This window comes from Periophthalmus magnuspinnatus, chromosome 22 (assembly GCF_009829125.3).
Source record: "Periophthalmus magnuspinnatus isolate fPerMag1 chromosome 22, fPerMag1.2.pri, whole genome shotgun sequence".
In the NCBI taxonomy this organism is placed as follows: domain Eukaryota; kingdom Metazoa; phylum Chordata; class Actinopteri; order Gobiiformes; family Gobiidae; genus Periophthalmus; species Periophthalmus magnuspinnatus.
In genome coordinates, this window is record NC_047147.1 from 7,812,970 (window position 1) to 7,839,939 (window position 26,970).

A 26,970-nucleotide genomic window follows, 5' to 3' on the forward strand; every position below is an offset into this window, starting at 1 on the left:
AAGTGCAACAGCCACAGGGTGCATTTGTTCTGCGTGGACTACCCCTCAGCTGCCAACCAGGCCTCACTGCTCTATTTATAGAAGAGAGGAAGAGAGAGAAAATGAGGGAGAGGGGGGAGAGAGAGGGAGGAGGAGAGAGAGAAAGTACGCAGAAGCTACAATCCCCTAATGTTGGACTATATTTACATCAGTGAGTAAACTACACCGATGTGTTTCTGAGGATAAGGTGTTTCTGGTTGGATTGTCTCATTACAGCATTATAAATCAGTCACAGGCCTAATATCCCATGTGAAATGTCAAATTTTGAGGTAATCTCTCATCTCTCTATCCTCTGTTACATTTTACAGCAGCAGCAGAACCATGAGCCTCCTCACCTCACCATTCTCTCCTCTCCTTTACTTAGTGGGTGCATTTCAGACCAGTCCATGGCAGGTGGAGATGACAAAGGTTTAAGCTGTCTATTTAACAAACCATTCTTACATAGGCATTTGTTAACTTTAATAGTCTGCTCGGTGTCAAACCTTATCCATTTATGACCCAACTTTACAAATTTGACAAAGGATAAATAAACGGTACCGGTCCGTTATGCATTTGCTACCGGACCGCACAAAAACAGTAAATAATTTATCAGCGACCGCATCTTCTCCGACGTAACTTTCGCTTGTCCCTAATGACGAGCTGATAAGCTTGTTCGTAGATATATAATGAACATCCTGACAGGAAATCGTCCAGAAATCTATTTGATGTAGTGGCAAGTTTATTATCTGCTCTTGTCTCCGCGATGACGTATCACGTATAACACATTAGACACGTCGCCCAAAAGTAGAGCCACAAGCGAGTGAAAGTGAGCCAAAACAAAAGTCTTTGGAGAGCTTTTTAACAAAGGGGAAAAGGACAATTGAGGAGCCAGAAGAGACTACGACCTCCAAGAAAAAGAAAGATAAATTTAACAGACAACACCAGGAGTCCTACTTAAAATATGGGTTTGTCTCTACAGGTGAGTCTCACGTGCAGAGTCCGCTGTGCGTAATATTCGGGAAAACCAAATGAGGCAATGAAACCTTCAAAACTGCTTTGGCACATGGAGACTAAGCACCTGGGATTAAAAGATAAGATTTAGAGTTTTTTTAAACAAATAAATGTGAGCAAGAAGGAAAGAAGAAACACGTGCAGGGCTCCCACTGATGCAGCGGTGAGTTGTATTTTTTGTGCACTAAACTTATTTTGTCATATTTATCTGCCATGCGTAGAAGGCCAGTCCATGAAAATAAAACCTACATTATTCCGGTCCGTGGTGCAGAAAAGGTTCGGGACCACTGTTTTAGAGTGAATCCAAGTGGCTTTTTCAGTTCTGACAGAGTTCTGAAAGAAAGGTCACTGGATTATATAGGTCTGAAGGTCTGCGCTAACGACACTGAAGCTAATACACCCCTATTGTTTACAGTTAGGAATATAAATTGAAGAACCCTTATGATCGCTTTCTCATATCAGATTTCCTCCCATATAATCCCGTCTATCTCTCTCCTTTCACCAGTGCCACTCCGACCTCTTAATGGACCCTTTAAACCTGGTGCTCCATCAGAACTCCCTCCTTCTCCATCAAACTCAAACACTGATGGATCGGAGCGATGGCGTCTCTTATCGGGCTGAAAAATGTCTTATAGTGAGATAAAACCAGTGCTAATTAATCACGACGAGGAGAGCAGCGCGAGTGTGTAGAAGGAGGCTGCCTTTCATTCATCAAGAGCCAAAAAACCCTGACTGAGCCCTGACTCCAGTGCGCCGCGGCTGATTTGAAGAGAAATAACTCACGACGGGCAGAAGATTAGTGCACAAATGTCAATGATTCAAGAGGGCCCGAGTGGCTCCCGAGGCATGATGGGAAATCCAAACAGCGGCATGTTGCTTGTGACTTGATTAGCTTCGTCGTGGTAAATATTGAATGTATTTTTAGACTTGTAAGATGAATATTTCAATGTTGCTTTTTTTTCCTATTAAACATTCATCGGCGTGTGAAGAAGCGTGGCTGTGGGGTTTCACCAGAGAAAGAAACTAAATCGATTAAACAAGAACTAAAGCAGGTCTAAACCAAGGCTGACTTGTCTCCATGGAGATGTTATTGCTCATTTGCTTTGCCTATAATGTTCCACTGTGAAACATTCTATCTACCTATTATTGCATTCATTCACTTACAGATGTTTTCATTGCTCAAAAATGCCTTGATAAACCTGCAACAAAAAGCCTAGTGGTTGCTCCCAGAATGTGTCCCGACCAGATTATTTTATGCACCTGAAATGAGGGTGTAAACACTCTTAAATGACCCTTTTCCAGCCCTGCAGACCTGGGCTTGACCTGCTACGTGACCTGGTGGCATCATCTGCATAGAAAAAGATAAATTTAATGTCATGCTGTGGAACATTCCAAGCAAAACAATCATAGCTCCATGGAGACAAACAGATGCTGACCCTTACCAGAAACGTTGCACCTTTATGTAAAGCGGCTGAAACAGACATGCAAGATTGATGACTTGATCAAATGTGACTGGTTCCTGTTATACAAAATTTTTGACTTTTTGTTTTACCAGTCAAAATATATCATATTTTATTTTATTTCTATCGCAGCTGTCTTCATTTTCATCATTCTGAAATGGTGGTGTCGGTTTCTGTTCTGTTGCATGAAGAACAGGCACAGAGGCACAGGGATCGTTCTGTAGATCTTTACTGTTGGTTACAGAGATACAGTCGGGTTAAAGGCAGTAGAGTCTAAAGAAGATGAGCTTACACCAAAGTTTTATACTAGAGGGATTCTATAGATTATATAGAGATTGAAATGTGATTAGAAAGTCAAAAAATGGCATCAGGAAGTTGGACAATGTGATTGCATCAGTGTCCTGTAATACTCAGAGCGAGGTCACACATTAAGAGATGCAACCAAAATGACCAAAACATAGCTGTTATTTTCCCTTAGCGTGATATATGACCACTGCTGCATGGAAAACAGAATGTTTTACACCTTTGTAAGAAAGTAAGCAATATTACATTTGTATATCGTCCACAATTGGATATTAAACCAACTTATTGTTCAAAACTGTGAATGCTGCTGCTGTAGACGTAAGATCAAAACATCCATTAATAAAACTGCTGAACACTAAGCCCTAAAACACATTTGTCACTAAAATTAATCTTGCCCTGTAAATATTTCAAAGCATTTTCTTGCATTGGACATATTAACACATGAAGGGGTGGGGCTTATATTGACCTCAACTGCCCTCCCCGTGTATTTCTATAATAAGCCATCCTTACATACAGAGCATCATATCTCTTTGCTCAGTGCCCTCCAGTCTCCTTCACATGGCTCATTAGAAGTGAGAAAGTAGTCATGAGACTGAATGGCTCTTTACAATTAGCAAGGTCATGGTGGTTTTTTTTACAGCGTGCATGTGTGTGCTATAAATAACAGTAGTAAAAGTGTTAAATTAACTGGGCTCTTAAGTGACTCTCAAATAAACATACAGGTTTATGCAGCAGACAGGACAGTAAATGGATCCTATGGCCCATTCATTACAACCTTTAATTTAGCATCTAAGTCAGTTTGGGTAAAAATGTAGTTGATTACTTCTAAAAAAGATGCGGTTCTGTTGTCAGTACCACCTTAAATGACTTAAGGTCAGTGATGAGCGGAATACTTTGAAAATGTTGATGTATTTAGTTACAGAATACCAGCATTCAAATGTCTTTTGTAATATATTCTGTTACATGCTCCAATCAGAGTACTGCATTCCGAATACTATGAATACATACAGCAAGTAACATTATATTATAGCATAAAAAACATGACATATATTTATAAACAGCTTGAGTTTTGTTGGGAAAAATCACACATGCACAAACTGTAAGAGGGATGTTCTCTATCTCACTAATACTACGCCGTTAAAAACTGAAATTGCATCATGAAGTACCATTGCTTCTAATTTAAGAAAGTAACTTCACTGGAATACATTTTTATAGTTTTGGTACATGTATTCAGTTACTTCCCAACACTGCTTATAGTAATGAGACAAAGCATATAGCAGAAGAATGAACAGGGCAGGGCTGTTGTTTTCATACTTATTAGCGTTTCCAAGAGGCCTAAAATTAATACTTTGGAGCTAGTAGTATTTTTTTGGAGAAACACTTAGCAGATAACAAAATTCAGCAGATGTCAAATAAATACAGATATGACAAGAACTTCAGTCACACTGCAAGAAGGTTCCAGGTTTGACTCCCATCAAGTTTGCACGTTTCTCCTACGTCTTGGTGAGTTTCTTCCGGGCACTGTGGTCGCCCCCATCAACTCAAGACATCCTCCACTTCCGACGCTGCCCAGCTTAAGATCTAGAGATGGATACGTGTACCTGATACCAAAAGAGACCAGCCCCCCCCGACCGCTCTTAAGACTATAGTGTCCAAAGCAGAGTCAAAGTCAGGTTCATTAGGTCCACACAGACTTCTATATATCGTCTATGTTCACACCGGAGCTCCAGCCATGATGCTCCTTACTCTTCTCTTCACTTCCTCCCCTTCCTCCCTGTTAAGTCCTGATCACATTCACTATCATTAAACAGCCCCCCCTCTGCTTCTGCTCAGAGAAGAACAGCAGCTCTAACTGTGCTTTTGTGATTTTACTCTTTACACTTCAGATCTAATCAAAAACAACCCTGAGGCGAGGAACAAGAGAGGCATCCTCAAACTGAAACATCAGAAAACTTGCACAGAGATACTGGGTATGCATCACCAGACACAAGTGCGGTTATTGTCGTGCATGCTGTGATCAAATAAAGACAGAACTTTACTGAAACATACTTTTACATTCTTGTTATTGGGGTAGCAGTGACCTTACTTTTTGGCTAAAGTGAGATTGGATTAGCATATTCTTTTGTTTCTTGCTCTATATAAAAATTCAACCATTACCTGATTTCAGATTTGATAAAGTTTTAAATAGTAATCTTAAAATCCATTGTACTTTACAATCCAACAGTTGCTCTAAAAATTCTCTGATGAACAGACAGTCGCCAGGTGTTTCTGAAGATCAGATTTCTCTTGGACATGTAAAATCAATAACATCTGCAGCTTTAAAAACAGCAAAAATCAAACGTATACTGTCTAAACCAGACTTGGAGAGACTTATCCTTGCATTTATCTCCAGTACATTACTACTGTAACAGCCTGCTCTCTGCTCACTGGCCTCTCCAAGTAAGTGTTGAGACAGTTGCAGTACAGCTCGACTAGAACCAGGAAGAACAATCACATGTGTCTTGTGCTCAGGTCTTGTGCTCTGGCTCCTGTGGTTCAGAGAATAGACTTTAAAGCAGCTCTGCTTGTGAACAAGTCTCTCCATAAACCAGCACCAAAGTACATCTCCCACATGTTAGTGCCATATGAACCATCTCGCACTCTGAGGACTTCAGAGACCGGCCTCCTGCTGGTGCCCAGAGTCATAAAACTGAAATGCTCAGTTTTATGCAGCTAAAACCTCAAACAGTCCTGAAGATGTTAGACAGGCCTCTACTTTGACAATGTTTAAATCCAGACTCGAAATGGTTCTGTTTAGCTGTGTATATGACTGAAAGGGTTTTATTCTGCACATTTCTCTTTTAATGTTAATTTTATGATGATTATTTACATTTTGATTTGTTTGTATCATGATTTTAATGTCTTTCTTCTTTTGTAAAGCACTTTCAATGACTTTGTGTACAAATTGTGCTATACAAATAAACTTGCCTTGCCTAAACATATGCCAAAATCAGATCTAACATTGGGTTATCTGATTATTCTCGTAATCAGACCTTTAATGGTCACGTAAATGTGTAATGTAATAGTATAGTTATTGGAAATACTGATATGTAACATTAAATTATCAAATAAATTACAGGTAAAGCTCAGATGTTACAGTGTATCAAATTGTTCAGAACTAATTTCTATTAATTTAATTTATTCTGGAGCAATCGGACGTTCTACTTCTATAATCCCACTCTCACTTTTGCCCTAACGGTAGCCCCCCAAAGCTGTAGCCTACATGTCATATTACCCATGTTACTGCTCTTGTCAGTGTAGTGAGCGAACAAGCACATCTGAAACTCCATTGGATGGGCTAATTCTGTGACAGATTCCATGATTGTGGTTCTGATGTGTTTTGGAGGGATTACAGTGATTGCTTCTTCACGGCAGCACTGCGCGACATCCACCGACACATAATCCTCTGATGTGATGTGATCTGAGCTATTTGGAGCACAAACGCAGGTATTATGGTAGCTATAAAAAATCCCAAACATAAAGGCAAAGTACAGATCCCCAGACATTTGTTTAAAAGCGCTACAGAACTGTGCTAAAGGATTTTATGGAGGCAATGGAAAAGAAAGATGCAATAATGTACTGCAAGAAAGCAAAAAACACTATTTGAGACAGTGGTATTAACTCAAACCTGGAGTCAAATGTCAAGATCTTTTAATTAAAGGTGCACTATGTCACTTTCCTGGTGGGAGTTTTGTCATGCGATTGCTTTGTGAAGAGATTATTGTTTAGCCTGGAACGCTCCACTGAATGACATTGAAAAAACTGGTGCTTACCTGGTAATATTCACATACAAAGGGTTCTATACAGATTTCTTGGATTAGTTTTTGACCAGAATTATTGCTTGTATTGTGTCAATGCATACAAATTATTGGCCAGATCTGTGGAGAGGTGATGCACTCACAGAAAGAATGAATTTAGTGTCCCAGAAACCAAGAAATCTGTATAGAACCCTTTGTATGTGAATATTACCAGGTATGCACCGAGTGACTCAGTCAAATCCACCACATATTATGGGCTGTTTGAAGTCATTGCTGTAGAATTGCATTGTTTTGTTTGTCAAATGAAGAAAAAAAACAAAAAGGTAATAGTGTTTTGTATTATGGATGTGATAAAGCAGGAACACAGCACAAAGTAATAACTGTCAGTGGGAGGGATTACTATCTTCCTCCATAAGCCTCAGGATAGGGCCAGACACTGCTGCTGTTTATTCTGCTAGATTTTCTCAAAGTAAATCAATGCTACAAAAATGGCATTTGAAAAGGGCCTTTGACAATGAAGAAATGAAAATAACAAATAGGATCAATAAAGAAAATAATTTATTAAAAAGCTTTTAGATGTTGATACATAGATAAATTACTTCAGTGAAGACACGGCCGTGGAAGGTAGGAGGTGGTGGAGAGAGGATACGCCATCTACTGGTGACTTGAACAGTATTAGGTTCAATGAGACCATTTATGAAGTTTTATTCTTTTAGATTAAGGAGGCACAAATATAATGGTTTTGAAGAAGCAGATAGGAGTAGTCACAATGCACTTTGACTGGGTTTACTGTTAATCTTACTACTTTTGATCAATACTTTCTTCAGCATTGTAAATGCACTTTTAAAATATATTTTATTTAAATTACAACATAATTACGTAGGTAGCAAAGTAGGTACCTTCTTGATATCTTGAAGCAGGTCCTACTTAAGGGTAGCTATTGCATGTACAGTGTTAAAAGAAACATTTGACTACCTGGAGGACACACCACAAAGTTTCACAATGACATTCATAAAGGAATAGAAAAAACTATCCCAATAAAGTCTTCAGTATTTTGTTTTCATTTTGCCAGGGCCACGTGATTGGGTTTACATGACAAAACACCTGCCATTACTCCTGTCTGTTTGTTCAGAAGGTTTTCATAGATTCTGGTGACACATTATTAGACTCTGTAATCTTGACATTTTGTAAGATTTATGGAGTCAATTTGTACCCACATAGTTATTTTTGCACAGTCCAACATAAGCAAAGGCAGTTCAGTCCCAGCCTCTGTCCTGTTGACTGTTCTGGTGTGGTGGGCTCTGGATGCTCCTCTGTAGCTCTCCTCTGTCCTCCTCTTTACTCCTCTGCAGTCCTTTATATTGTCAGAGCTCAGTTTATCTTGCTCTGGCTACTGCGCTGCTGCTCCTGGTACTCCCTAGAGTCCTCCCAGGGACGAGGACCACGGATGTTCTTCCACTCGTCCAGATTCACCTGCTGCAACTTCTACACATCACACCACAGACAAGTAACATACTGTTGTTACCAATCCATCTTACTCAGCGCAGAAACAAACATCGATAGTTTGCTCGGGGCTTTCGACAGAATCTTAATCATGAAAACTTTGGCTTTAAGAATCTGCCAATACCAACATCTATCAGTCTGTACACACCTAAAAATACATATAATTGCTCAAAATATGTTGTAACTGTTATGTAACTATGAAACAGCATTGTATTATCAAATGTCCAAACATCCTGACACTTTCTGGACCAACAACAGTGAGTCATTATATAGTTCAATTACATGCAAGTAGTATAAACCCAAATTAATCTGAATTAACGTATATATGTTTAAGCTTTTTGCCTTAAATGCAGAGAGTTCACTCAATAGTTTATTCAAGTTTAAACTGAACAGATGTTTAGGGAACATGTGGGATGTAAGACAAGTAGTTTTTTTTTTAAGAGTAATGCGTTCTTCAAATGAGGCTAAATTAAGTCATGTTCAGCGATTGAAGCAAAGTACAGCTGGTGCTCTGATACAGATTACATCTCCCAAAATGCAAATAAAATCATTCTTGTGACCTGCTAAATGAGTCTCTTAACATTAACTTTAAGGGTGTATAATTTTCAGGTGGTTGTAAAAAAAAAAACAACCCATGATATTTCAGGATTTATTTATATAGCAATACAGTAGCCAAGTACAGTAGCCAAGTAACCAACTGTTCAATCCCTAAAATATATTTTTCAATTAACATGTTTTTGACACATTGGCAATAAATATTTATGGGATGTGAGGTGCTTATATTTACACGGCATTACATGAGTCATTACAGTTATTTAACACTTGGAATATATCACACATACACCACACAACTGAGCCTTTTTCCAAATAAGATCACACATCAATCTGTTTCTATACTACATGGCATTTAACTGGTACAAATGTGTTTTATATCTGTCAAAAAAACCAAACAAAAACTGTTTGTACCCTCTATATGAAACACATCAAATGCCATGAAGGGAAATCAATACTTCAGCATTTTGTCAGCTGTAACTAAAGCTATAAATGTTATACATATCCACATACATGAGACACATTCCTCACTCATTCAAACCATAACTGTGAAAATGACTCTGTATAGCTGCAGTAAACAAACAACATGTACACCCTGGTTACTGTTACTAGTATCTACCTCATAGTTTAAGTGTGCATCATGGTGCTGTGTTTAGATTAGGGGTGGGCAAACTTTTTGACACATGGGCCGCAATCTAAAATTTGACAGAGGGACTGGGTCAGGATATGGAGATATATATATATATATATATATATATATATATATATATATATATATATATATATAAGACATTAGAGATTTGGCCTGTAACATGTAGCAAAACATGAATGTGCAAGGCTCATTGTACAAATTGTTTTCAAATTAAATTAATAATTAATTTATAAAATTTCAGTTAAATAAACAGCAGAAAACTCACATTCAGTTTTATTAAGTGCCAAAAGATCAACAAAAGGTGTTGAAAAGGTAAAATGAACAAGGTTTACCCTCACCTGGATTAATGAGCCCAAAGGGCCGTATGTGGCCCCCAGGCCATAATTTGCCCATGTTTGGTTAAGATGCTAAACATTTAAATACCTGCATATCATATTATGCACAGATACTACTAGCAAATATCTACACTGATTGATTCATGCTCTACTAAAACAACACATTGTTACTTGAGGCAGTGACAATAAGTGGTTGAAACTTGAATCTATGGATATATACATCTAATAAGTACACATTTTCTTTGGTAACTTTTTTAACTACACTGAGCCCTGGTGTACCCAAAGCCCCCATCCTCACCTCATACTCCTCCTCCAGGATGTTGGCCTGTCTCTTGACATTCACCTGTGCCTCAAGTTCAGGATCCAACTGTGACAGAACAGAGCCAACTTAACAAAGCAACTCAAAGAAAATCAAACAGTATCGGCAGTAAATATCAAAGCAGATAGAGGAGGCAGAAGTAAAAATAGCAATGTTCAGAATACACAATAAGAGCTTCAGGTCATTATAGTTTTACCTTTGAAGTGTTAGAAAAATGTTCTTTAATGAATAAATAAAGACCATCTGAAGTCTGGTCCATAAACTCAAAGTATTTTTTTAACAACCTGAAGAAATATTTTCTTTTTAGCTGGAGCTGGGGATATTCCTTCAGTTTAGTCCAGGGTCAGTCCGAGTTCTGGTTTGGACTTGGTTTAGCTTAGACCTGGTGCAGACTGGTCTATAATTCTGGGGAGTCCAGTGGAGCTGTGTGGCTTTTGCAATTCAAATAGATTTCACCCGAGAATAGGTCTGAAATGAATTCTATTCTGAATCATTACTTTTAATGAGTTCTAATATTTTATGGCAATATTGCTGCGGTTACTCGGGTGACTGATGACTTTCATAATGCCCTGATTGATTTTTAATTAGACCTACACTGAGACGGATATCAATTATTTATAGAAAATGTTGCAGCCTTCACCACAAGGAATTAATAGCCCGAGTAATTAGTATCTCACCTAGTATAGAGAGGGTATTTCTGCTGCTAATGAAGAAACTGCAGGAGGAAACTTATTACAGAACAATTTGATCTGCATTTTAGTGGGATTTAGATTTATGTATACGTTTAGGTTTATGTATACGTATATAGTGTACGTACATATCTATATGTGTATAGTATACATGTAAATATGTAGGTCCAATATCTACAGAAATAATCCCTTTGTGTCCCTGATTATAAAAAAAACTGCTTAGTATCATTATCCTACTGTAATTAAAATTCAGACCCCTTGATTTCCCTTTTTATCTGAAACTGCTCTCAGACATGATGAAGCAACTATGTCTCCACTGAGCTGGGGTCAGCTAAGTATTAACCCAGAAGAGCTGGAGGAAGTTTGGGCATCTCTGCTTAAACACCTACTCCAGTAACAAAATGAACGCCTGGGTAGACAGCTGCAATTATAGTTGTGACCACTGAGGGGAGCTTTCACACTCTGTTTGGCATTGAATCAAATAATCCATTTCTTTCAGGATTTTGGACACAATTGTTAATCCCATCTATGGTTAATCTGCTCTGATTTGATTGTTTGACCATTGAAGGCAACCCTGGATCACTCACCCTTTTCCTGTGCCTCTGTGCATCATAACGGATCTGTGTGAACTCCTTCAAGCCAAAGGAGCCTCCAACCACCAGCAACTGCAACAATATATTTATTTTATTGCTTTTAGGTTTTTGATGTGGCCTACAGTATGCAATCTAGGCAATCTTTGACCTTTTAAAAACATGAAGGACGTATAGCTTCGTAAGGAAACAGGAACTATTATGAATACAATAATTAAAAAAACCCCAAAACAAAACAAAAAAGTGACAGTTTGCTCTTGTGTGTAGTGTTAAGTTAAAGTTGTTCAATTGAGTTCTCGCCTGTGTTTAATCTAGGTTTACCACGAGCACTACATATGATTTACAGCATTACCAAAACAAGTTATGAAATGGTGTTGGCATTTTCTCGGCGCTTGGGGAAGGTACAAACTATTATAAGCACATAAATAACTCACCAGCATTGGGACTCCATATCTGACAGTTTTGTTCCTATGTAAAGCCTTTAAATTAAACATTATTCTGCTCTAATTTCCATCTCAAACCTGGCAGGTCACAGCTGAGAAGCGCTTCCTTGATATGTCCGACGATAAAACATGTCCGGAGTGAACTGGAAACAAAATTATAGTTCCGGCTTGTGTGTGTGTGTGTGTGTGTAGGGGTGTGTGGGGGTGTGTGTGCGCGGGGGGGTGGGTGTGTGGGGGTGTGTGGGTGTGTGTGTGTGTGTGGGTGTGTGTGTGTGGTGGTGTGTGTGTGTGTGTGTGTGTGTGTGTGTGAGGGGGGTGTGTGTGCGTGGGGGTGGGGGTGGGGGTGTGTGTGTGTGTGTACTGCTGCTTCATGTGCACGATATTTTCTGTACAATGACAATCAAGCAATGGCGGAAGAAGTACTCGATTTTGTTACTTAAGAAAAGGTAAAATAGAGGTAAACAGATAAAAAGTTACTCAAGTAAAGATATCAGATAAAAAAAAAAATCTTAAGTAAAAGTATTTAAGTACCTGTTTAAAATCTACTTTAAGAGTAAAAAGTAAAAGTATTTCACACAAGTGTTAATTTGTTAAAGTATTGAATACAGTAATATTGATTTTAAAATGATACATATTTTTATGAACCGTAGCAATATGAATCAGTTTCTAATTTTTTCTTATGAATTCTGTATATTTCCTTTTGCTCAAGGCTGAAGCTTGAACCAGGGTAAAAATAACCCCTCAAATCTTTTGAAAAGTACTTTTTACTTGTCTGTCCAATTCAAGAATGTAGCAGAGTAAAAGATACCTTGTTGCAGAATGTTTTAATTACACACAAGCCACTTTACACAAAATGTCAATTAGACTTTTACCATTCAAATGGTATAGTAGTAAATTGTATACTTTTACCACTCAAATGGTTTAGTAGTGTAGTACATTCCTTATTCATGAATTTTCAAAATCTTTTTTTTTTTTTTTTTTTACAAATACCCACTACCATGTTTGAATAAATACTATTATTAGTACCAAACCCACCCAGTCATTATCATATGAACATACTTCAAACAGAAAGAGCACATAGAAAGTATATCAATTTCTCTTTATTACAATTGTCTCATATTTTCAATCAAGGTGAAGAAAAATACCTTTTTTCGTTCCGTATAATAAAATATGTTAACTTTATTCATTTTTTATGAAGAAAAAACAATGACAACAAGAAAATACAAACAAAAGACAAACATTTCTTGCTCCCTCTTTGTAAACTTGGAGAGCTTCTGCTGCATTGCATGACAACCGAGACAGATTGTGAGGGAGCAGTGAGCGTATGGATGGGACAGAGGGACAAAAAGATAAGGCAAAAGACTTACAAAAGAGACCAGGGTGGGGCGGGTCAGGGGTGGGGGTGTGTGTGTGTGTGTGTATGTGTGTGTATGTGTGTGTGAGGGGTGTGGGTCGACTGGATGTCCCATTAGAGGATATAGTAACAGACAGAGAGTTCAAAGGTCGCTTTCCCCGTACAGAGCTGTAGAAAAGGACATGTAATCCAGAGCACCAGGGACACCGTCTGGGCCGGTGTAAGGGGCCATGCGGGCGATGCAGTATTCAGCCTGGTCCGGAGGAAGCTCTCGGCGAAGCTCATCGGCCAAAATGTAGTTCTAAAGAGGAAGGGCAGAGAAGATGAGAGTGTAAATAAAAAAGCAAAGATTATAATTATCAGACCAATTTCTAATATTCTAGTTAGATTGGTTAGATTTTTTTGTTTTGTTTTTGTATAATTCTATTCTACTCCTGTTTTTGAACTTTGCAAACTCTGCAACACTTGAATTTCCTCAGTGTGGGACAAATAATGGTAATATTATCTTATCTATAATACATGCATCAGTGTGACAAAACAATCACTGTATGTAAATTCAAGTTATACTAAATTTTGATGCCTTCTTCTTTTACAATGCAACATGACAGTGCTTCTCCATAATTTGTCTACCACTACTAGCTGAAAAAATGTTGACTTTTGGGAATAATTTGCCAAAAAATGCAAATGCAATGAATCACTGCTTGTATCATTATCTTAATATATTTAAAATTTCTGCTGCAACAGTCTGCCATCTGGTGGTCACAAAGGGATTGTTAAAGTAAGTACCGGTAATTGAAATATAAGAAAAACAATAAAAAAAGAAAACCTTTTTAATCAAATTGTGACTATGAGTACTAGAACCTATTGCCTTAAAATTCCAGTTGCAAATGTAATAGTGACAGATATATTCCCGATGGTTTTGTATTGCCAGTTACCTTGTCTCCAGCCAGGATCTTGAAGGAAGCCATGACCTGGTCGGCTGTGTCTGTGTCGGCTGTTTCTCGGGACATAAAGTCGATGAAGGCCTGGAAGGTGACGATGCCCATGCGGTTTGGGTCCACGATGCTCATGATGCGGGCAAACTCATTCTCACCCTGAAGGACAGACAAGGATCAGTCAAACTATTGAATGTAATGGTGCGATTCCAAAACACAATTTTGGTACTAACCCACAAAGTACCTCTATATTTCATTACTATTTCTTATGTTAAAGAAGTGTACTGAAGTCTCAAATGTCCAAGCTCTAATAGTTGCTCCAGGCCACTCCAGTCAAAATCCACACAATTTTGTCAACTATTTATTTTACGTATGAATTCTGACAATGTTTTCTCAAGGTGTGTAATCACTCATTAGGGGCTTGAATGACTATGCTAAGTAGGACTCAGGCACATGGCGCACTTAGGGTAGCACAATAAGCCCAGCCTACAAACAGAAAATGTAAACATTAGGTGTTTTGTAGCTAGCTCCTTCCGTCAGATAAATATAAGGCAGTGTTCACCAGTATTCTGACCAGAACTAAAGAAGTGGCTTGGATGAGCAGCAAAACGTCTTCACTCTTACAACATTTTGTCCAGTTGACAGATTTTATTTTGTCTTATGTTATAGATCAGACCTGGACGACGGAGGGATTACACAGATAATGTTTTCTCAACTCAAAAAGAATAACCTGACCTCAATTTGACAAAATATACTTTTACAATAATCGCAGTTTTGCTTTGTGGGCTAGTCATGCCAAACTACACATTATAATTTAAAGGTGCACTATATAACGTTTCTGGTGGAATAATCGCCACCAGCTTGTCTCTATGGAGATGAAATTGCTAGAATGTTCCAGTGCACTGCATTAAAGCAATGAGTAATGAAAACATGTGCAATAGAATGATTGTGAAATAGATAAGATTGATGCTATATTGTGGAACATTTCAGGCACAGGAATAGTATCCATGGAGACAATAAGGCAGCTGATCCTCCACCCTCCTTTAACAAAACAAAAGTGAACAAACGGTGACCAATACAAACTGGCATGCTCATATATTTAACAAGTATACACCTTTACAGTGCTTCTGTTGTCACGAGTGAGTCTTAATGTAAAAATCTAATTTTCATGCAAAATATTTCCTTTATTACCGGTGTCAGACACTTTCCTTACTGTATAAACTGTACACAAACACAGACAGTTTTATAGGAGCAGTTTACCAGGTTGTAACCCATGGAGATAAGGCAGGTTTTGAAGTCTTCAGCCTCCATGATGCCTGTTCTCTTCTACAGGGGAGATGTAGGCAACAAAACAAGGAGGAAAGTACAGGAAAGATCCAGGAAGAAGTGGGTAAGACACGACAATAGTTGAAAGTAAGGTTCAGGTGGACAAAATTAGGGAAAGTTTGGAGTTACAAGAAGTATAGTATAGTATTGAGTTATGGGATAGTAACAGAATTGGAAGAAGAGTACAAAGAGGAAAAAGTACAAAAACAAAAAAGCACACGTTAACTCTTTCACTGCCGAGTGAGTCTTCTGAAAGTACCTGTGCATCGTTGCCGATATCGAAGCCCAGACTGATCAGGCAGGCCTTGAACTCCTCAGCGCCCAGAGTGCCGGAGTGGTCCTGGGGGGGCGCGGGGGGCACATCCAGGGGGGGCCATGCAGCGGACACATACAGCGGTCAGTGACGTGGTGAGACAGACAGGTGGCAGTAGTGGGTTTGTCGTGATGGTGGTGATGGGATAAGGGTGCACCATGCGAGGAGATGGGTGGTGTGGATGGGCGGGGGGAGGAGGGAGATAAGGGTGGGTGTAGGGTGGGGGTGGGGGTGAGGAGAGAGGAGTATGGTGGGACATGCAGGAGAGACAGAGAAAAACAGTGCATTTCGGTTAGGATTATTGGCTGGTGGTTCAGGGGGCATTCAGGCGTTAAAGTGCGGAGTGCAGGCAAACTACTGGGCCGTGTGTGAGGTTATTATCCATATCGTCAATGGCACAAGTACTTCACAACAAAGTCAAATCATTTCAACTTTCAAATACAAGTGACAAGACTATATCATATATGTATTTATATGACAAAATACAGGTACGTGTAAACTGTGCAAGACTGTAGTTGTAAACAGTGTGGGTGTCTAGGCAAAATGTTAAATTTATGTGTTTTTGTGTGGTACTTTTAAATGCAAATAACTGTAATACTAATACTCCTAAAGCTCATTAATCAAATATATCAAAAAGTATGCAAAGATAAAAACTTACTATTGCTGCTTAAGATTAATACCACTAGACCACACCAAAACCAAAAAGTTGTCGTCACTGTAAAATAATGTAGTTATTTCTGCTAAAATTTGAAAATTCTAACAACAGATACATTAGATTTAATACACTCTGTACCACTGCTCTATTGACTGACAGTTTATTATGGACCCACTGCTGTTCTGAAATGCCACTCAGGACATGCCCTTAAGCCCCAAGCTTAATCTTCATCAAATATGAAACAAGGGTGTGTCGGTGTCTACTGCCCCCTCCTGTGAGCCGGGGGTATTGATTAACGATAGGTCAACCTCAACACAGGGAGGCACCGGTGAAGCGTGGGTCTCGGGAGGGGGGCGCTATATAAAAACTCATCCATACTTGGTGCTGCAGGACTGGGATAGGATTGAGGCCAGAGGGTCCAGCCACACCATCAATGGAAACACTTCTCTATAATAAAAACATCTGCAGCTATAAACTCCACTACGCTATCTGACTTCCTCTTTAGGTTTGGTCTGGCCACTGTTGTGTTCTGGGTTATATAGATAATACTGACAACATAGAAAACATTTTATTTTCAGGAAACTATAGGCTTATTTCAGGCCGCTCAGTAGATGTCATCCTATTTTGTGTTTATATTACACTTTATTTGACAGGTTAAAAAATGAACAAGAACAATTATGTGTTTTTAGTACAGGGTTTTTTGATCAAGATGTCAACAAATGTTTTGCGTTAAATTCCACTGTCTAAACTAAACTAAAAGTCTTACTTATGAATTTTAATTATGTTTTGATAAGAAAAAATCGAATTAAAAACTTGATTGTCCTGCTGAATACGATTTTGTTTTGCAATACCACCCAGTCCTACTTTTCTCTGATTAGGGAACCTCAGTGTTCATGAGCAGTCAAGATTTGTTGCTCTAATTTGTCTAAGTAGTGTGCAGTGCAAGTATAAAGTATAAAAGTATAAATGAATAAAAGTATGCAGGAAGTTTATTGTACTGACCCTGTCGAAGTGGTTGAAGGAGGCTCTGAACTCGTTGAGCTGCTCTTGGCTGATGCCCTTAGCATCTCGTGTGAGTATCTGGTTCTCGATCTCGTTGATGGTTCGGGCGATGGTGGTGAGGAGCTGCTCCCAGCCCACGCGGATGTGCTGCATAGAGACAGGAGGGAGAGGAAAGTTAGGATGAAATTTCACACACTGCCTCGAGTGAACCACTATCACCGATACTTCACGACTGCTGTGCTAAATATATTTCTGTCAATGTTGTCATCTTTTCACATATTTCCCCACACTTTTTATTGTAACTGATCAGGTATGCAAAGGATATATTAAAGCATGTCATTTAGTTTACTGTAATACACTAAAAGCTTAAGAATCAACTGCAGGCTCAGGGGCGATCAGAACTCTGCTCAGACAATAACGTGTCTATTCATTATTAACATGTGAAGCTATAGAATCCTTACAGTACATGGTCACATTTTTATATAGTGCTTTTCCACCTTCAAGGCACTCAAAGTACTTTATATCAAGGAATGACTCACCCATTCACACACACATTTATACACCAGTGTACATAGACACAAAGGGTAAGGTGGGCTAAGTGTCTTGCCCAAGAACACAAAGACAATGATCGTCTGTGGCAGCTGAAATCGTATCGCCAGCTTTACCACCTAAGCTACTGTCACTCTGAGCTACTGAGGTATATTAAAGCTTATATCATGGACATTTAATTCATTTCTGAGGCAGTATATACATGAAAATTCCAGTCAGTACTGTAAAAAAGAAATCCAAATTTGCTAAATGTTAAAAATATTGTAGTTAAAGTTGTATGGAATATTACCTCCATGGTGTACTTGGTGTGCTTGTTGTCAAAGATGAGGGCCTCCTGGATTTGCTGGTGGTCTCCTTCTAACTGGTCGATCTTTGGTTTGTAGTTCACGATGCTCTTCTCATACTGACGCAGGTGTGTGAGCTGGTCCTCCAGGGTACCAACCATTTCAATAGAGATACGGGAAATCTCCTACACACAGAATCAGATAAGGGATTTTAATTGTTTGTGATTCTTTTGTGAAGACATGGTGAAGACACAAAAAATGTACTGTATAAGCTTATTATAAGATGTCTGTGTAATCCCTCAGTTGTGCAGGTAAGTTTCATCGCAAAAGAAAATTGAATTCTATCAATTGGACAAACGTTTGTAAGAGTGTTTATATTTCGCCACCATCACCATCAATGGGTTTGTATGGAAATGTATTAACTCTAAAAAACCTTTATCCAGTTGACAGAATGGAACTTATTTTACAAAATGTGTCCAAATTATGTAAATTGGCAGTCTCTTTAAACTCACCCCCATCTTGGTCTGGATCCAGGGGCCTACGGCGTTGGCCTGGTTGGCGAACTGTACGCGCAGCCGTTCGTTGTTCTGTTGTCGAGTGTGTTCTTCAATCAGAGCCTGGTCTCTCTGTGGCACCAGCTGTTTGACCTGTCGGGGCCAGAGCACCAGACAATCAGCCACAGTACAGAACACTACTATTCAGAAGTCATTGTAAAGAAAAGTTCAAGTTATAATGAGACCGAGAGACTTTTCTGACCTGAAACGCCTTCTCAAAAACTTTCTAGATAATGGAGTTGCAGTTAAATAGAAGATAAGGGGGACTGCTGTAACTATATGAATGATTTTACATTTGAGCAATAAACTTCAGAATTACTAGAGTTATATTTATAAAAATAACTGGAAAAAGCTATTAAATTGAGGTCAAATTGAAGGTGATTTGGGGCGATCTATACGTGACATGTCTAATAAACTTCTGTTAAGTGTCAGAATACATATGTCATATTAAGTGCTTTGTAGAATGGCACTGTAGATATCTAGCCAAACTTATTTTCTGAATTTTCTTGTCATCTTAACCATATTATTATTATTATTTATTGTGTTACCTTGTCCCATTTGGCATTGATCTCCTGAGGGTTGATGGTGGTGTAAGGGTTGGTCCCGGCAATGTTAACGTGGTAGGTTTGGACGATCTTAGCGATCTCGTTATGGATTCCCAAAATGGCCATCCGCTCTTTGTCCGCCTCTGGAAGTGTGGCCTTGAACTGCTCATGGGCTGTGCTTAGTCCCTGCAGCAGAAAAGTACTGTGAACACAACTCTTAGATACATGATTCAAAGTTTTATTTATGTGTATTTTGTATTTTGTCAACTAATGTCACACAAGGTAGTCGGAGGAGATATTTGGATAGTTGCTTTTATTTTACAACAGCTATACTGGTGAGATAACTTTAAACAAATAGAAACATTTAGAATAGACTTCGAGGGTTCTACTGTAGAGTTAGTCCTCGTTATCCAGGTTTAGTTACAGGTTTAGTTTCAATCTTGACATGAGCGAACACAGTTGTTTTGTTTGTATTTTTTTATCATGTGCCTCAGAAAAATTTGGCTTCCAGAGTATACTAAACATTGGTTAAATATGGGTTAAACCACTTCATATATTTTTAGTATCAACCAGTGAAAAAAGATGTGATATTGTTGAAGGTCAAACTGCGTCCCATAAGTTCCCTGTACCATGTTGAGAAGGTGCACTTATTTTGCCCACCTTGATCTCCTCGATGGTGTGCACTATAAAGGTGTCCTGGAGGTCCTCCATGGCTCCCACCATCCAGTTGTTGAAAGGAGCGGCTCTTTTGGCGAACTCCAGGTACAGCTGGTCAATGGTCTCCAGCAGTTTCTCAGTTTTCTGCAAACACACAATATGTTACAAAGTCAATACACATCCAGGATTCAATGTACATGTGTGGAAAGGCTTTAGTTTGGGATGAGATATTTACATTTATATGTGGCTATAATTAAATGTGGTGAATTGGAATTAAGGAATGACTCACATAAGCTGTCCAAATCTTTGCATTAAGATTATGATGTGTTTCAGTTTTATGCAGCTAAAACCTGCAACAGTCTTCCTGAAGATGTGAGACGGATCTCTTTGACAATGTTTAAATCCAGACTCAAAGTGGTTCTGTTTAAAGGTGCATATGACTGAAACGTTTTTATTCTCTACTCTTCTCTTTTAATGTTAATTTTATGATGATTATTTATGTTTTGATTTGTTTGTAATTGTGATTTTAATGTCTTTCTTATTCTGCAGAGCACTTTGAACTGCTTTGTGTATGAATTGTTCTATACAAATAAACTTGCCTTGACTATAACTACTATAATTGGATATATTTTCAAATAATATACAGCACAAATACATTGCAGTTACTACTACTGCGTTAACTATTATTAACTATTACAACTAGTAGAATATTTTCATGTATTCAAATAATGCTAAAATAAAAGCATCTTGTTTATCCTACATATAAAAACAAGGTTAATTTAGCAGAGAAAATAAATCAATTTTTTTTGCTCTTTTTATTGTTTTGATTTTATTAGAGAGCACTTTGGTCACCTCGAGTGTTGCAAATGGTTTATCCATAATTTAGGCACAGCCATAAATTACAAAGTCCTCTGGTTTTATTAAATGTCTTTGTTGTTGCATTTCAGTGTTTTCATGGGTTTGCTGTATATTTTGTTTTGAATTGTCAGTTACTATGGCAACAGTACCAGAGTGGGCTTCAGCTTGTCATTATATGCAACATTTTGAGAACTATTCCCCTCACTAAATGTATAGTATTTTATTTTTAATTATTCTCTGTACTCATCACTATAGAAGTGGTCGCACCTGCAGAGACTCGCTGCGTTTCTGAGTCATATTCCCCAGAGCGTCCCACTGGTCACAGATCTTCTGACAGCGTGCGTTCACACTCGGGGAGTCGTAGTAGTCCAACTCACTTAATGTAACAAAAAACAGGCAAAGTTATAATCATTATATTTAAAAAAAAACAAAAACATTATTATTAGTGTTAAGAGAAAAAAGACATGTATTATCTGCATGTGTTTTTTCAAATACATCACTTTGTTTACCCAGTGGGGTTTGGTTTAATTACTCGCATTAGCACAGGTGACCCCTGAATAAATGGAAAACAGAGCCACTAAAAAATAAAGCAGTAAATGACAATTTGCTGTATTGGTCTATGTACTGACAATAAACAAACATAATGTACAATCTTTTTTTTTAAAGATTTTGTATATATATATATATATATTGATATATATTAGAACAAAAATAGAATACAATATCTAAGGTTCCACAAATCTTTCAAACTTTGTTGTAATAATATTGTAGAAAAATGGAGACAGTCTAATAAATCTTCCCATAGGTTCAGTCTTACTTGAGCTCCTGTGCGATGGCTGCGATCTGCTCCACTCGGTCCTGATGCGCTGCCAGGTCGCTCTCAAACGCCTCGTGTTTCTTTAGCAGAGCCTTAATCTCAGACAGAGAGGCACTCTCAAAGTCCTTCCTCTGCAACATCTCCTCTTTACCTGCACAGAGTCAGGGATAAATGCACCGGACCCTAAAGATAGTCTTATTTCATATCATAATCAGACTCCAGGGTAGTTAATGCCATACAGATTATTAATATTGGATATTGATAAGAATAATTATGTGAAAGTAAATATGGGAAACTTGTTCAGCTAAATCCTCTCACCAATTAACTATTTAAATACTTTGAGTTTAGCTGTATTTTTTCAAGAAAAGAGTCAAGTGAAGTAAAATATAAAGAAGCACTGGGTAACATTTCTGAGGCTAAGATTACATAATGCACCTTTAATTCTTCTTAATATGAATCTTGTAATTAGGTATTATGCAGAACTTTATTTATTCAGTGCTTTTGAGACAAATCACATTTGGTAAATAGTCATTTGAGTTCTGAACACGTGAAGAATAAAAATAACATTTAAAATGGTGGATATTTTTTCTTATCATATTACCTTCAGTCCATGCTTCGTGGATTGCTGCTTTTTGCCTGAATTTCTCGGCGAGGTGATCGAGTCTCTCCAGTCTGCGGATCTCGTTGAGGAGCCACTCCTCGTACCCCTTCTCTGCCCCCTCCAGGTTGCCCCAGGCGTTGTTGATATCCTGCACACAGTAAATTACAACACTTCAGACACTGTTCAGATCCTCATGAATGAATAAACATGTCTAAACCACACTTCTTCACGCTCTGATCATTTAAAGACGAGCTGTCTCCATGGTAACTGAATTAAACAGCACAGAGGTGACTGTCCTTCAACTAAATGGGATTTTTAAATTCAGTGGGGAATAAATGGGGACATCTTTATCTTTGAAAGAGGAAAATTTCACCAATTTGATTTTTGTATGGGAAAAGAATACAAAAAAAAAAGGAAAAAAGAGATTAAAATGTGTATCTTCTAAATACCCCATGCAGTTTTTCCCCATTTGTCTTTGTTATGTCTCAAATCTTGAATTAATAATGTTTTAATGTTCAAGTAAAACATAAAAAACTGCCCTTGGATATTATTGAAATTGAATATTGTATATTTGTGGAATAATAAAGTTGTATCATTACACATACAATTACAGAATATGAGACTTAGTATTGCAGTAGTTCTCAAACTTTTCATTGAAACTGGTGTAAAATTGCACTAATCTAGTTCTAAAAGAGGATTAACAAAAAAAAAAAAAGAAAGAAAGAAATATGACTACACTGTCAGTAAATCAAACATATAGTACAACTGCAGAGGAACCAGAGTGTCCCCAGTCCACGTACCATTAACGGCACACGTACCACCCTTTGAAAACCACTGTATTATTGCATTTTAATCTCCCTTTATATGTTGATTCTCTTTTCTCACATGTACAGTATACGTCAAATACATTTCAAATTTGTCTTGTAACTTACGGACACCATCTTGCCCTCGGACGGCATGAACGCGGGCCGGTTGCTGAGCCTGAGTTTGGTCTGTAACGTGTTGAAGTTGATCTCCAGTTGGCACTTTTCCTGGACTTTGGGTGGTTTGTGGAGGCGTCTATAGTCCCTGAAGTCCTCTAGTTTCTGCTGCATGGCCTGCATAGTGTTCTCTGGCATTCGGTTTTCCAGCCATGGGATGGTGAGACGAATCCACTCCAGCAACTACAGTGTTTTTATGTTTTGTTTTTGTGTTGGTGCAGGGAGGTTGAGGGTTAAGAGGAAGTAATCAAGGAGAATGGGAGAGGAGAGGCAGAGGAGAGACGTGCAAATAATGGGAAATTGCATAAAAGGTAAATTTGGGGAAGGGGTTTTTGTTAGAAATGTAGGAAAAAACAAAAAATATAACATTATTAGTATCATCATAGCACGAGTCATTTTCTCATTTAAGTACCATTCATCTTATTTGCTGACTTTCTGATTTAGTATTTACTTAAGTAATTTTGGTTATTCCTCTGTTCAACATAATAATTTGGTATCAGTTTGTTGACCCCGTGGGACCTTTACCAGTAATAAGATATATCAGAGTGTATGGATTTGTCATTAATGTAATAAACAATCATTCATTTCTATATAAGTAGAATAAATGCTACTCTTTCCTCTCAAACTGACCTGAATATACAAAACTATCTATATGTTGATGATGACAGTAGGTGAGAGTGTAAGCACCTCATATAGAAATAAAATTATAATTATAAAATTCTCAAAACTGACAATACTTTTAGCACAGGAAACAGAGGAGGAACACTTTTGTCCTGAGAGCTGTTTCATTAAGTTAGTCTATTATTATTGTATTTTAACTACTCAATGTGCTTTAATTGCCCATTTTGGACAAATAAAGTTATATGGATTAATTAAACTAGTCAACATAAGCTTCACTCTGTTTAAATGTAATATTATCTACTATATTATACTGTAACTGACTCTACTGAGCAGTGAACCCCTCTGCGGCCTATATACCCTTAAAGAGCACAGGGGCAGTAGTGACAGGAGCAGAGAGTGGGGTGGATGGGTACATGGGGGGCAGTTATAGGGACACTGGGGTTGTGCTCACATCACTGGCCAGTTTTTCATAGTCCTCCATGAGCTGCTCATTCTCCTGGTTCACCGCCAGCACTTTGCAGATCCTGTTGGCTGCTGTCTCCGCCTGCGGCACATCCACAAGAAATAAAAAACATATGAAACAAGGCTATTTTTAGACATTGGCTGAGATTCACCCACAGCAAATATATTAAGGGATATTTTGGGATTTATTTGCTTCACTATTGCAGGCTATTAAGTTTGCAGGCTACACGAGATCCTATAAATGTTGGGTTCTCAAACAATGGAACAGGTAAAACCGATGGTGTTTCTATGAGGTTTTAAAGCCAGGTTTGTATCCACTTTTATTTAGTTTAGTCTTAGTTGACACCTGGTTTACGTTTTACAGCTTGGACTAGATTTCTACACTTGATGTTATTCAGCAGTGCGTTGTGTTTAAAGGTGCACTATGTAGACTTTGAGAACCCCTGTTTTGTGTTTTATTTGTAGGTTATTTGTATTCAGGTGTGCTTTCCAATGAGATTTCTCTGTCTATTTATAGCAACAGCCACAATGTGTTTCCTAGATCTAGCTGCTAGAGGAAATAAACAGGTTTAATTAAGGATACAGAACAGTCAAGGCCGAATCACTGCACTGACAATGTACTACTGAATACACTTTCATAATACCAAAGGATAGAGTATAGAATATACATGCATATATACAAGAAGTGATCAGCACTGAGAAGATTCAGAAAAGCTCAGAAAACAACAGAGATTGCAGATAGAAGGTTGTTTGTCCCAGTATCACATTTCACTGTAAAACTACATTTGTGTATTTATGTGCATTATAAACTTTTAAATGGTGTACTATCATAAACTAGAACATTTGCCTCATTATCAATTTATTTGTCCAAAACAAAACTGTAAAAATATAGTTTGTGACCAATTACATTTTATTAGAGTGGAGTATGTGGTTGCACTGCGTCATGCAACGTCTCCCTAAAGCGTAGTCTTAGAATACCAACAAAACTTAAATGATAGCTATAAAAACAATGGTAGTATTAGTGGTGAATACTTTGCGACGAAAATGGTAAAAAATATAAGTCACTCGTAAAAGCTACCGTAGGTCCATTAGTGCAAAACTGTCAGCCAATTTAAAGCAACTCAAATATATCCATTTTAAGATCTAAAATTACTTAAATGTGTAGATTAAACGGGCCAGGATTAAAGTTAAAATACAAGGATTTTTAAGAAGCATTTCATTTCTGCCACTGAGTATTAAGAATAACTGAGGGAAAAAATCCGAGAAGCATACTAGTGTTTATGGGATAACGGTTTACAAGGGGCAATGGAGGCACCAACTGTTCTCCCACACCTCTAGTTTCTATAAAGTGTCTCTGCCAAATCCATAAAACTAACTTTGTGCTACTGCATATAAGGAACTTTTTAATTTGAGTGTTTGTGGTCCTTATTGTATATTTGCCAATGCTTGACTATTTCAAAATTTGACATTCAGTGATCTTATCTTTGTTGGTTTCTATGTATGAGGTCATGCATTTTTCTAAAGGGCGACTCCATTTGATCCAAGACGTTCTTATCTGTTATTTGAAAGCGTTGCATCAACCTTTTTCCACGTCCAGAAATGACCCATCACAACTAGATACAGCACAGCAAAGCATAAATTAACCTTGTATTTAACCTACACTGTTTGAAAATAGTTCAGTCATAGATTTAGGTTTAGTTGAGTTCAAGTTTAGATGTGATTTAGTTCTGTGTTACCACTTAGAATAGTCATGATTTAGTTTAGTTTCAATTGTAAGTACGTCCATCTATTTAGCCTTAATCAACCATGAAGAAAGAGTTCACTCATAATGAACAATTAATTTATTATGATGACTCAGGCTTAGTAACTACTTAATCAATATCTTCATTTCTAACCCTAATCCCTTAATTAAAGCAAACCTATTATGCTGAATAATTTTTTTTAGAACTTTTAACCATGTTACAGATGTTTTCCTTGACCATTTAACCACCTAGAATTGTATTTGGAGTGATTTGTGTACGTCTGAGCAATCTTTAATCACTTATTTTCATGACGCCATATTGCCGATCAGTCCCTGTTTTCACTGCTACCAGTACACGCCCACTGTTCTGCACTTACTTCATTCTACAGTTTTATTTTCTTAATCAGTGATACATGTAGGATTTGGCAGCATTTTGGTTCAGATGAAAAAGAAATCCACTGTTTGTACGGGTGATCTGCAGCTATTCATAAGAGGAGCCGTTTGTTGCGATGACATCAGCTCTCATTGGGCACCGTAGTTTTCTAAGTCGTTTCAGATGAATATTGTGATTTAAAACGTGTAAATTATAATGTAATGATCCATAAATTATAGCTATAAAGCAGACACAAGCACTAGAGGTCTTCTTTAAGTAGTTACTAAGCCTGAATAATTCTTAATAAACTATTAATGAGCCATTTGTTCATTATGAATTGAACTTTGCTCATGCTTTATTAAGAGTAATTAAGGTGTAACCCCTTCAGCTGGTGTATCATGTATTATTACTCACTATGTCAAAATACAATGACATTTTCAAGGCGTAAATTAGTGACATAATTTCTTGACTGAAATTACAACAAGAATATCAGTAACTACAGTGGACAGAAGACTGTTTTGTGAGTAATTTGTGATTGTTGCATAATTATTTAGAACTTTGTCAGTCTCACCTTCTGTTTGCCTGAGAAAGCGTGGTAGTAACACGACACATAGGTCATGACGGCCTTCTCATCGGGCCTCAACGTGCTAATGATATCTGCACAAGAGAAG

General features: G+C 37.8%; 2 protein-coding genes across 4 annotated transcripts in view; both read right to left on the bottom strand.

The window, feature by feature from the left end:
• Window positions 1-7,130: 7,130 nt before the first annotated feature.
• Window positions 7,131-11,820, bottom strand: LOC117390078 (cytochrome c oxidase assembly protein COX16 homolog, mitochondrial). Its single transcript, XM_033987726.2, has 4 exons — window positions 11,664-11,820; window positions 11,227-11,304; window positions 9,930-9,998; window positions 7,131-8,074 (listed from the first exon to the last, which is right to left on the bottom strand). The coding sequence occupies exons 1-4, from the start codon at window positions 11,721-11,723 to the stop codon at window positions 7,961-7,963; spliced, it is 321 nt and encodes a 106-aa protein (XP_033843617.1). The 5' UTR covers window positions 11,724-11,820; the 3' UTR covers window positions 7,131-7,960.
• A 930-nt stretch (window positions 11,821-12,750) lies between these two features.
• Window positions 12,751-26,970, bottom strand: part of actn1 (actinin, alpha 1) — a 61,612-nt gene continuing 47,392 nt past the window's right edge. Inside the window, exons 9-22 of one of the 3 annotated variants that reach the window (XM_033987716.2) lie at window positions 24,175-24,267; window positions 23,055-23,285; window positions 22,123-22,270; window positions 21,522-21,672; window positions 20,972-21,080; window positions 19,850-19,990; window positions 19,193-19,375; window positions 18,603-18,737; window positions 18,096-18,275; window positions 17,258-17,404; window positions 15,547-15,627; window positions 15,222-15,287; window positions 13,962-14,120; window positions 12,751-13,327 (exon numbers count right to left, since the gene is read on the bottom strand). In XM_033987716.2, coding sequence (XP_033843607.1) covers window positions 13,169-13,327; window positions 13,962-14,120; window positions 15,222-15,287; window positions 15,547-15,627; window positions 17,258-17,404; window positions 18,096-18,275; window positions 18,603-18,737; window positions 19,193-19,375; window positions 19,850-19,990; window positions 20,972-21,080; window positions 21,522-21,672; window positions 22,123-22,270; window positions 23,055-23,285; window positions 24,175-24,267 — 1,983 coding nt within the window. In that variant the 3' untranslated portion in view covers window positions 12,751-13,168. The remainder of the gene's footprint in view (window positions 13,328-13,961; window positions 14,121-15,221; window positions 15,288-15,546; window positions 15,628-17,257; window positions 17,405-18,095; window positions 18,276-18,602; window positions 18,738-19,192; window positions 19,376-19,849; window positions 19,991-20,971; window positions 21,081-21,521; window positions 21,673-22,122; window positions 22,271-23,054; window positions 23,286-24,174; window positions 24,268-26,970) is intronic. The other 2 variants (XM_033987715.2, XM_033987714.2) reach the window with 2 other exon arrangements.